We start from the raw sequence: 12,590 nt of genomic DNA on the forward strand, positions 1-12,590 counted from the left end.
CTGGAAGTCCCGGATCACCTCTGGGGGAAGGCTGGGTGAGAAGTGGAGCGAAGCTTCTCTGTGGCCTCCCGGCGCTGCCCAGAGGCTCTTGCAGGAGCACGTGTCAGCGGCCGGCTGTGAGACAAGGGAGCACTTAAAGCAGCCGCTGCCACCGCCGCCACCTCCCCTCCTTCACCCGGCGGGGCGGTGGCGGCGGCAGCGGCTACTTTGTCTCACAGCCGGGGCCGCTCCAGGCCGCTGGCCGCTGACACGTGCTCCTGCAAGAGCCTCTGGGCAGCATCGGGAAGCCACAGAGAAGCTTCGCTCCGTTTTTCACTCAGCCTTCCCCCAGAGGCGATCCGGGACTTCCAGCAGCGGAGCTTGGAGAAGCAGCGGACGCAGGCCGGGAAGCAGGGGGGCAGCGGGGCACTTTGCATCGCGGGAGCCAACAAGCGCTTTTGCTGCAGACCCGGGCGCTTGGTTGCTCCCGCGATGCAAATCCCCCACCGCCGAGGCCGACCACTGCCCTGCTGAGCCTCACCAGGTATCAACCTCACCGCACGTCATTGTTATATTCATTGTTAACCTTGCATTTCATATCTTCTTACCTTCAAACAGAGATCTTATTCCTTCATTTTTCAACAAAACATCGCTGCCTATATATACCAGTTTTCATTTGTTCCCTTATTAGAATTGCTTATCAGCAGCGAAATATCATTATAATAAGTTCTTAACCTTATACATTATATCACCAGACCTTATATTAATTCTTCTTTGTGTCATTATTAGATTATTTCACAGCATAATTATATCATCATTTACTTTCTTCAATTAAAGCATAAGTATATCATTTTTCATTTCCAAAGTTTTTCCCCCCCTAGCCAGATAGTCTTCAGGAATCACCAAACTGAATGCATTTAGTCACTGACTTTCCAAAAGTTTATGATGTCCATATTTAATTGATATCAAATGCCATAATGATTATAATGATTTCAATGTAAGATACATGTCTCCACTCAAGGAAGTCCAAAATTCAAACATATATAGAAATTGATAACATATAGGTTATATTAAAAATCACAACTGCTAATTATATTCATGTGTTTTTATGTATCTGAGACTGGACATATCAATACTTTCAGGATATTGTAATCCATTCAGAGGAACTCTTGGGCTTCAGCATTTTAGCATTATTGTTTAACAATGTTACATAACATGTTCTAATGCATTTATATTCCCAGGATACTAATGACAGAGTACTGGAAAATACTCTCCGTCCTTTTTGCTATCCAGGAGATAAATCGGGATTCCCGTCTCTTACCCAACATCACCCTGGGTTATAATATCTATGACAATTATTTCAGTGCACAAATGACTTCAGAGGCTTTGCTGGACCTGCTTTCAGATGGGGAGGCCAATGTGCCCAACTACAGGTGTGGAAGGCAGAGAAACACAGTGGCTGTTCTGGAAGGGGCTGAAACTGGCATCTCCATCCAGATGTCAACCATGTTGGGCACCTACAAAACCCCTCAGGTGTGTCTTTCTCAGAGAGGCAGTTTTCAGTCATACATTTTTGACTTGGACATCCTCCGTTATAAATGCAAAAGTTTTATTCTTGGTATGCGAGGGATCAAATTTTGCTTTTTCAATCTAAAATGTTACCATCTTCCATTCTTTTCAGATCAGTTACAGCTTTGCTTCACAGATCCTGAGGGATAAAACTCGGTTTCCTTTCTTCTACCCGATGCTCCCTGCTGAAGGAGTCCAGTACCCAGGGATGGTCAAGCTGCTCCTCCATTTCAAGTGGACCTTGGTAGGTCTGATGGCTCCAAACACTGAGAAGGGACAGAGGTTCATGAGGATGTTGGCCTCCATGCTGATAAGGAGTGGGATTTGTCCTGTTATAACCCAAGCCTTTTCCACAATTATAGAGAACGTGGTGATAGATCCTGAACCATACCGAAATTGGAGACAAGTGAATGTCTTTCTTTATGGTGCAGAGTCTCATTCAGTTGACATGGGGATAATGATTGCACATCAGCTACTTAAATACTTTAAGGAACCTTTCACAGGAAAGATCCTGGTGACGACAATCCTGCGCGATGTATCCTTATATTTGAAAGAAATAGGGTTCACGCAGAGCATCCATACCATTTTTTCATTTCTTATGAAAACCAACCAAATAGCAAACCATGGTTTGTCTTTGCCCTTTTATTCTGCCATGCAACGCATAAAAGAGGAATCTTTTATGTGTTTGTACACCAAGGATGCCTTCTCTGTGAAAGTCTGGAGACGGTGCAGAGAGAGAGAAGAACTGGAGGTTCAGCCCAAGGAGAAGATGGGCCAGATCTTGTCTCTGGACAACTATTTCATTTACAACAGCATCTGGGCTGTAACCCGGGTCTTAAATGCAGCCTTTTTATCTAGATCAAAGAGAACAAAAAGCAAAGGTGACAAGAACACTGGAATTCCACAGGTAACTACTAACCCCATCAAAAACCTACAGGTGACAGGTATCTCTCCTACAGCTGGATATATATTTTACAATTCTAAGAACTGAACAGATAATTTAACAAATGAACTTACGTTGACAAAATTGTCAGCTAGCCTGCTGCTTGCTGCCTTGGAAAAGAGGGTAGGAGTCAGTTGAGAATTTTTCATTGTAGCTTTGCAATTATAAGTCTGGGCTTTGCTTACCTCTCCAAGATCATTTCTTCTAGCTTTGGTATGCAGCAACCCTTTGGTTCCCTAGCTACAAGGGGGTTGGGCTCTACACAGGGATGGGATCCTACCGGTTTAATAACCAGTTCACTGTGCATGCATGCACAGTTTACTTGAAACTCATCTTCCACATTACTGCTGGTGAGGAAAACAGCTGAGAGATGGCAATCCACTCTGCTGCGCCAATCAGCTGGGCTTCGAAAAAGGAAATATAGGTGAGTATAGCACAGGGGCAGGCAGGCGGGCCCACTTCAATGTTGGAACGAACCGGTTTCCTCCCAGCTGATAGTCGGAGCTACCGATTCACCTGAATCGGTCCAAACCAGTAGAATCCCACCCCTGGCTCTACAGTTTCTTTTAAATTGCTGTTTCACATGTTTTGTCTCAGATCTTGCCTGAAACTTGTTGCTTTCGATTCATTCCTAGTAAAAGTACTTTTCTCTGCTTTATTGAGTCAAGGGTTTTTTCCCTGTAGGAAATGAACAGAGGCAGCCCTGAGAAAAATATACATTTTGCAAAGTTTCCATCACTCTCCACTTTGCATTTTCTTCACCTTTTTTTTTGCTACTTTGACAACATAACATCATAGAATCATAGGGCTGGAAGGTACCTCAGAGGTCTTCCAGTCCAATCCACTGCTCAAGGTAGCATTTTTTTTAACTATGATTAGCTGTGTGACAGTCAGCTGTGCCGCATGATTTAAGAGCCGAGGTGGTGCAGTGGTTAGGGTGCAGTACTGCAGGCCACTTCAGCTGACTGTTAGCTGCAGTTCAGCGGTTCTAATCTCACCAGCTCAAGGTTGACTCAGCCTTCCATCCTTCCGAGGTGGGTGAAATGAGGATCCAGACTGTGGGGGCGATATGCTGACTCTGTAAACTGCTTAGAGAGGGCTGAAAGCCCTATGAAGCGGTATATAAGTCTAACTGCTAGTGCTAACTGCTAATGCTAATGCTAATTTATATTTGCTAAAAATCAGGAAATCCTGCTTTCTAGTAAATCTAAATCAGCTGTTCCCTTGCAGACTCAGAAAAGGCTTCTTAATCCTCCTTTTTTAACACTGCACAGTAGCGAACCGGTAGCAAAATGAACCAGTAGGAGACTTCCGAGCATTTAACCCCTGATTTGAAACCTTCATCTTAGGTGTTCAGAGAGAAATCTTCAGGCTCCCCAGAAATGATTTGGTCTTGCCATACACCTCTGAAAGTCATCTCTAAATATATTTGTATTGTCTTCTATTCCAGCTTCATTCCTTCTTTCAAAGTTCTCAGTTTTACAATAATTCCATCGAAGGAGTGTATCTGGATGAGAATGAAAAGCTGGTAGCAGACCTGGACATTGTAAGTTGGGTGTATACTATCAATAAGTCTGTCAGCCAAGTGAAATTTGGGAGTCTACAAAGAGAACAATCCCTGGATTTCAAGTTGAGGATCCACTCAAATGCTATTGCAAAGATTGAGCAGCTGAACCAGGTGGGGGAAATTATTTTATCTTTTGGAAGTTCTTGCTAATAGGATTTCATTCCTGGGGCAAGGAATGAATAGATTTGAATATCATCTAGGTTCACCTAGAGAGACAAAATAATCTTTGATTATTTATTTATTTACTATTTATTTATAAATTGTGTTGCTTGCCCATCTTAACACAAGGTAACTCTGGGCAGCCTAGAGTCATAATTTGGTTAGATGTCCAGGTGTCTATAAGATCAGCTTCCTTAGAATAATTTCTATTAGGGAACATATCCTTAATTATTCCAGTGAAGCTGAATAGAGCTGTTTTTCTCCTCCATCCCCCAATATTGATTTTAATTATTTTTTTACTGTATTTGTGAAATTATTGCCCCTCCAAGATAGTCCAGAGAAAAAGCATACCCAGAAGTACTAGTTATATCTTTATTGTAAGGTTTCCATCATCTGTTGCTTATGTATCAATTTCTCCCATCTTTCTGAGATGTATAAATATGAATACATTCTTTTGTGGGATGTAGCCTTTCTCAATATTCTTTGGAGGGAGCTCTACCAGTATGTATTGTTTAACAAATTCTGGAGTGGTTAAAATGCTAGGCTTGTCAATTGGAAGGTTGACAGTTCAAGACCCAAGCATCACATGATGGAGTGAGCTCCCATTCTTGTCCCAGCTCCTGCCAACTTAGCAGTTCGAAAATGTGCAAATACAAATAGATAAATAGATATCACTTTGGTGGGAAGCTAACAGCATTCCATGCTCCTCGGTGGATAAACATGTTGCCCACATGACCATGGAACAGAAGTGGGTTCCTATCAGTTCGCACTTATTCGGTAGAACCGGTTCGTCAAATCTACCGAACCGGTTAGAAGAAGTTCCACCAGTGGACCGGGAAAGCAGGCCACACCTACAGAAGAGGTTCCAAAAATTTTTGAAACCCACCACTGCCATGGAAGCATCTTCAGACAATGCTAGCTGCAAGGGTGGTATTCACTTACCTTTCCTATTGGTTCACAAATGTGAGTGATGTGTGGTCAGCCTTCTGCACATGTGCTTTTGGCTAAAAAAAGGGCCTTAATGGGATGCCACAGAGCGACCCACAATTTCAGCTATCAGTTCGGGCGAACCAGTCCAAACTGGCAAAATACCACCTCTGGATGGCTCCCTCACCTAAGAAACAGAAATGAGCACTGTGCCCTAAAATGGGACATGACTAGACAGGGAAAATGTCTATCTTTTAAAGCTTTCATTATTTGCTTTGGTTCCTGTGTTTGATTTCACAAAAATTCATTTTAAAGCAAAGTATCTATCCTCTTGTGCAGTTGAATACAAAAATTCAGATTCTAAATTAAACTATCATTAAGTGTTGTACCTTATGATTCTTGATAAATGTATCTTGTCTTTTTTTGTACACTGAGAGCATATGCACCAAAGACAAATTCCTTGGGTGTCCAATCACACTTGGCCAGTAAAGAATTCTATTTTATTCTATTCTATTCTAACATTGTGGTCTGTGGGAAATTTAGAAGACAAGATGAAAAGGGAAGTAACATTCAATCAAATCAGTTTGATGAGTGCCATTTTTTTTTAAAAAATTAGGAAAATAGGTCTTCAACTGGAGATCCACATCTCTTTTTCTTTTGACCCTTTCTGGACATAAATTCAGGATTCATATTCTGGATGTTTTTCTTCCCTCTGCTCAGCCCCTGCCTGTTTCCAAGTGTGTGAAGAGTTGTCGCCCTGGATTTAGCAAGGTGGCCCAGGAAGGGAGGCCCATCTGCTGCTACGACTGTCTTCCTTGTGCAGAAGGAACCATCTCTACTATGGAAGGTGGGTGACTTTTGGGAAGACTATATAATACCATAACATTTATTATGAATGGATATTTGACAGGCATTTCTCAAACTGGCTTTTTAAATATTCATATCATTATAATTAGTTCATTATAAAATATAAGTAATAATCTTGGAGCTTCAACTGGTGTAGGCATTTAAAAGACACTGGATGCCTATGGGGATTCTCACTTGTCCCAAAGATGCTTTTTCAAAAGGCAACAGGAGTTTGTTTTTCCATGAAGATGTTTTGCTTCTCATCCAAGAAGCTTCTTCAGTAACTGGATACTAGATGAATGGGGGGCTGTTCGTTGCTCTTCATCATTCACAAATACGCTTCATATTTCACTTTGTTATTTACCCTCTTTCTCTGAACAGTAATAATCTCTAGGGTGCCAGGGCATAAAGACATTCATTGGGTCTTAAGAGAAAATCAGGTATTCTTGCAGTTTGTCAACTTTAAATGGAACCATTTCTATGGATAACTAAAATCCATGGCTACAAATTTCCTGAGAAGCTAAGAAGCAGGGAAGTATCTTGGATTAGAAATTGTAGAGAATGTTCATAGTTCAGGTTGTAGATAAAGGCAGGGGTTTGTCTTTCAAACTTGCTGCTTGACTCCTGGATGCTTGTTTACCAAAATAGTTAACATCTTCAGCAGAGTTTTTAGGTGAAGTGTCATGTTCATTTATATAGGTTCTGGGTAGTTAGTTGGTCTTGCGACTGATTGAAACACAAGACTGACTGAATCACAAGGCTGATTGAATCACAAGATTGATTCTGGTCTTCAAAAAATACATAGATTGCCGCTCTGATTGCATCCGCTGAGTCGCGCCCAGCCGCTTTGTTCAGGATAGCCCGCTCCCTTCTGAAAGGGAGGGATGCGGGCAATCCTTTGCAAGGCAGAGCTGAGGAGTGTGTCCAATTTCTCACGGATAAAGTTGCTCGGCTTCGGGCAAACCTGGACTCCAATTGCGCAGAGCCAGCCGAGGTACCGGGGGAAGGTCTTGAACGACATCTTTGGATTGACTTTCAGTCTGTTACTCCTGAGGAAGTGGACAAGGCCTTCGGAGCAGTGAGTGCCTCCACGTATGTACTGGACCCGTGCCCCTCCTGGTTGGTCGCGAACAGCAGGGAGGTGACACTGAGCTGGATCCAGGCGATAGTTACCGCCTCCCTCGGGAGGGGTTCTTTCCACCCCCCTAAAGGTGGTGGTGGTGAGACCCCTCATGAAAAGGCCGTCTTTGGATCCAGCCATTTTAAATAACTATCGTCCAGTCTCCAACCTCCCCTTTGTTGGGAAGGTTGCTGAGAAAGTGGTGGCCTCTCAGCTCCGGCAGTCCTTGGATGAAACCGATTATCTAGATTCCTTTCAGTCTGGATTCAGGCCTGGCTACAGCATAGAAACTGCTTTGGTTGCACTGACCGATGATCTCTGGAGAGCCAGAGATGGGGGCCATACCTCCGTTCTAGTGCTCCTTGACGTCTCAGCGGCCTTCGATACCATCGACCATGGTATCCTTTTGCGACGGTTGTGAGAGGTGGGGGTGGGAGGCACCATTCTTCAGTGGTTCTCCTCCTACCTCTCGGACAGGTCGCAGTCGGTGTTGGTTGGAGGGCAGAGATCAACCCCTAGGCCCCTTAAGTATGGGGTGCCACAGGGTTCGGTCCTGTCCCCCCTCCTGTTTAACATCTACATGAAGCCGCTGGGTGAGATCATTCGGCGGCATGGGATAAAATATCATCAGTACGCGGACGATACATAGTTGTATCTGTCCGCCCCATGCCACCTCAGTGAAGCGGTTGACGTGATGTGTCAGTGACTGGAGGATGTGAGGGTCTGGATGGGGGTAAACAAACTTGCTCTCGATCCTGACAAGACCGAGTGGCTTGTGTTTTTCCCTCCCAATAATTGGCCATGTATTCCAACTCTCAGGCTGGGGGGTGAAATTACACGCCCCTCAGACAGGGTTCTCAATTTGGGAGTCCTCCTGGATCCACAGCTGACTTTAGATCACCATTTGTCAGCTGTGACCAGGGGGGCATTTGCCCAGGTTCGCCTGGTGCACCAATTGCGTCCCTACCTGAACCGGGAGGCTCTCACAACAGTCACTCACACCCTTGTGACCTCAAGACTGGACTACTGCAATGCGCTCTATATGGGGCAGCCCTTGAAGAGTGTTCGGAGACTTCAGCTTGTCCAGAATGCAGCCATGAGAGCGATTGTAGGTGCGCCTCAGTACACCCACATTACACCTATCCTCCGCGAGCTGCACTGGTTGCCTATTGGTCTCCGGATACACTTCAAGGTGCTAGTCGTCACTTATAAAGCCCTACATGGTATTGGACCTGGGTACTTGAGAGACCGCCTCCTGCCGATTACCTCCCAAAGACCCATTAGATCCCACAGACTAGGCCTCCTCTGAATCCCACCTGCTGGCCAATGCCGGCTATCAACTACCCGGAGGAGGGCCTTCTCTGTGGCTGCTCCGGCCCTCTGGATCGATCTCCCCATGGAGATTCGGACCCTCACCACCCTTCAGGCTTTCCATAAAGCCGTTAAGACCTGGCTGTTCCAGCAGGCCTGGGGCTGCTGAGTTCCATCCCCTCTCGAACTGGTGTGCTTGTTGAGACCTTTTAAATTGGTTTTGTATTGTTGTTTGGTTTTGTTGCCTTCCCTTTTGTATTGTTCCCCCCCCCCCCTTTGGTTTTGTTAGCCGCCCTGAGTCCCTCGGGAATAGGGCGGCATACAAGTTGAATAAAACCTCAAACCTCAAACCTCACCCAATCAAAGCATTGATAAAAAAGACATGATTAATATGAGATCCCATTTTTGCTGTTTTCAGATGCAGAAAAATGCACCAAATGTACACCAGATCACCATTCAAACATCAATCAAGTTTACTGTATTCCCAAGATTGAAAACTACCTTTCTTATAAGGAAAATTTGGGAATCATCTTGACTTCCATTGCCTTACTCCTGTCTTTAACCACAGGCCTTGTCTTGGGGATTTTCCTTAAATTCTTGGAATCACCTATTGTGAAAGCCAACAATCGGGACCTCTCCTACATCCTCCTTGCTTCCCTCCTGCTTTCCTTCTTAACCTCCTTCCTGTTCATTGGAGGGCCAACAAAATCAACTTGTCTTCTCCGACAAATGGCTTTCAGCACAATCTTTTCATTTGCCATTTCTTCAGTCTTGGCCAAAACAGTCACTGTGGTGTTAGCCTTCTTGGCCACAAAACCAGGGAATAAAGTGCAGAAATGGTTAGGGAAGAGCCTGGCCAACTCCCTTATCCTTTGTTGTTCTGGCATCCAAGTTGTCATCTGCAGCATTTGGTTGGGTACTTATCCCCCATTCCCTGACACTGACATGCATTCTCAATCCAAAGAGATCATACTACAATGCAATGAAGGATCTGTCACCATGTTTTACTCTGCCCTTGGTTACATGGGTTTCCTGGCTGCCATCTGCTTCACAGTGGCTTTCCTGGCCAGGAATCTTCCTGCAGCCTTCAATGAAGCCAAGTTGATCACTTTCAGCATGCTAATCTTCTGCAGTGTCTGGGTGTCCTTTGTGCCCACCTACCTGAGCACCAAGGGGAAGTACATGGTGGCTGTGCAGGTCTTCTCCATCTTAGCCTCCAGTGCTGGATTGCTGGGCTTCATCTTTTTCCCCAAATGCTACATTATTTTCCTCAGGCCAGATCTGAATACAAAACAACATGTGATGTCAAAATAACAATAAAATGAATTTTGGATAGGTGTTCTCCAATATCAGGGATGTGGTGGCTCAGTGGCTGAGACTCTGAGCTTATCGATCAGAAAGGTTGGCAGTTCAGTGGTTCAAATCCCTAGTGCTGCATAACAGAGTGAGCCAGCTTCTGCCAACTTGGCAGTTTGAAAGCATGTAAAAATGCAAGAAGAAAAATAGGAACCATCTATGGTGGGAAGGTAACAGCGTTCTGTGCATCTTCGGCATTTAGTCATGCTGGCCACATGACCATGGAGATGTCTTCAGACAGCGCTGGCTCCTTGGCTTTGAAACAGAGATGGAACGGCTAGCACATATGTTTGAGGGGAACCTTTACCTTTATCTCCAATATCAGTTACTAATTCTAGAAGTAGTATTTGACACTTTAGCATTCTTTTAAAATATTGAAAAGCACTGTGCCCATTTTTCAACTATTTTTTTTAATTAATGGAAATGGATGACTGCCTTATAATAAATATATTTTCCTCTTTCCAATTTTCTCCTGAGTAATAGAGCTGTGATGGCGAACCTATGGCATGCAGCCCCCTCTCCGATGGCATGCAAGCCATCACCCCAGTTTAGCTTCGACGTGCATGTGCCAGCCAGCTGGCCTTTGGCTCTCTGCTGTGCATGCATGGGGGTGGTGTGTGTGTGCATTGTGTGCATTTGTGTGGGGGTGGGGTGCATGTGGGGGTGGGGTCATGCACATTGCATTTTCAGAGTTTGGCACGTGTACATTCAACACTCATTCTAGAAAAGGTTAGCCACCACTGGTATAGAGTGTATAGAGAAGGGGGAGGTATGCATGCTTAAGGTGAACAGATTGTGCTGAGATTTCCAGTTAATGCATGTTCCAAAATTCTGGCAGCATATTGAGTTTAGATGAATGTTTGGATTTTTAAAAAAACAATATCATTTAGTAAGTACATAACAACATTTGAGATTGCAGGATCATATCTGAGTCAATCAGCGGGACCAGCGGTTTATTCTTCCAAGCTTTTGATCTTGTGCTGGAGCCCATCCTCAGGGAACCCCCCCCTCTCTCTCTCCAGGAACAAAAATAGCTGGAGAAATTATTGAAGTCTGTGAAATGGGGCCCTTGTCAGTTGACAGAAGTGCTGATTTACCACCAGCATACCAGGTACTCAGGAGGGTATGGCAGTACAAGGAAATAACAATCAATGACTTAAAAACCAGCTATTAACACCCCGATTAGCCACACATAACCAGATCTCATAAATATTATGCCTAGAACAATCCAGTGCATATTTTCTGAAGAGAAAGAGAAGTTTTATGAAGAGAGGAATGGCCCAAAATCTGTAGCTAAGAGAGATAGTTCTTAAGTGAGTTTTGCCCCATTCTATGACATTTCTTGCTACAGTTGATAACGAAATCTGTGAATCATGCATTTTTTAAGTTATTAACATAGTTGTTAAATTAATATGGCTTCCACATTGACTTTACTTATCAGAAGGTTGCAAAGGGTGATCACATGACCATAGGACACTGCAATTGAAATAGTTGCCAAATCCCTGAATTTTGATCATATGACTATGTGGATGCTGCAATGGTTGTTAGTATGAAAAATTGTCATTTTTTTCAGCGCCGTAATTTTGAATGGTTACCAAATTAACTGTTGTAAGACAAGGACTACCTGTAATGCATGAAATGCACTGTATTCTGTATTCCTTATGTCTTTTTAAAATGTTATTTTTCTTCATTTGTTTGTTTTGTAGTGTTGGGGTGGTTTTTCTTTTTTTTTGCTGATCATATATTTCTCAACTAAATAAATAAGATTCAGTGCTACTGATACAATCCAAAATCCATGAAGCATTTTTATTTCCAAGTCTTGATAGAGACATACCACCACTTTTTAATACAACGTGGAAAGGGAAAATCAGACCTTCCACCATTCAACAATTCCCCCTCATGACCTTTTGGTTGAATTCCAGGCAAAAGATGAAAGATTTTAACAAAATTGGAATTAACAAGACATATTTATACAAGGTTGAAAAAAAGACATCAGCCTACTCAAACAAGGGCAATGGCAGCTCAGCAGCTGAGATGCTGGGCTTGGCAGCCCAAGTGCAAGACCCAAGCATCAGGTGACAGGATGAGCTCCCATCCTCACCTCAGCTCCTGCCAACCTAGCAGTATGTAAAGTATGTAAATGTAAGTAGGTAAATAGGTATCATTTCGGTTGGAATGTAATAGTGCTTCATGATATCATGCTGGCCACATGACCATGGAAATGCCTTCAAAGAGCACTGGCTCTTTGAAATGAAGATGAGCATTGCCCACCTATATTTCTTTATAAATTTCTTCTCAATGTCATCACACAGACTCATAAATGGTAAGTTCCATAGCACGACTAAATGTCAAGTGCTCCTTCTTCCACCTGCCAGCTAACTGCATTCTCTGAGAATTCTTAGAAGGTGGGCTCTTGTTAAGCACAGGAAAATCAGGAAGTCCAAGCAGTTCAAATGAATATAAAGGTTTATTGTAAGCTTATGCTCTCTACAAGAATCTGAACTACTAACAGTCAAAGCAAATAGACAGTAAGTAAAAATCAATAGAATTCAAGGTGGGCTGAACTGAGATCTCTTGTGGATGTGAAGGAGCTGAGATTGATGATGTGTCTGACCACTCCCTCGGATTCAGCCAAGTCATCTCCTACAGCTAGATAGATATGGATATGGATATAGATATCTATATAAATAGATTATATAGAGATATATAATCTCTCTCTCTGTACATGTATATATCTATCTCTCTATCTATCATACGCTAGCTCTTTGGCTTTGAAATGGAGTCGGAAATGACTAACACATATGTGCAAGGGG

General features: G+C 43.4%; 1 protein-coding gene across 1 annotated transcript in view; it reads left to right on the top strand.

Moving 5' to 3' along the window:
* The window catches only part of LOC148047152 (vomeronasal type-2 receptor 26-like), a 40,032-nt gene extending 35,824 nt beyond the window's left edge, over positions 1-4,208 (top strand). The window contains exons 10-12 of the mRNA XM_087707968.1: positions 1,273-1,512; positions 1,661-2,455; positions 3,942-4,208. Coding sequence (XP_087564094.1) covers positions 1,273-1,512; positions 1,661-2,455; positions 3,942-4,208 — 1,302 coding nt within the window. The remainder of the gene's footprint in view (positions 1-1,272; positions 1,513-1,660; positions 2,456-3,941) is intronic.
* The last annotated feature ends 8,382 nt before the right edge of the window (positions 4,209-12,590 follow it).

This window comes from Thamnophis sirtalis, unplaced genomic scaffold (assembly GCF_051295495.1).
Source record: "Thamnophis sirtalis isolate CommonGarterSnake01/CBP01778 unplaced genomic scaffold, rThaSir2_p1.2 scaffold_3, whole genome shotgun sequence".
In the NCBI taxonomy this organism is placed as follows: domain Eukaryota; kingdom Metazoa; phylum Chordata; class Lepidosauria; order Squamata; family Natricidae; genus Thamnophis; species Thamnophis sirtalis.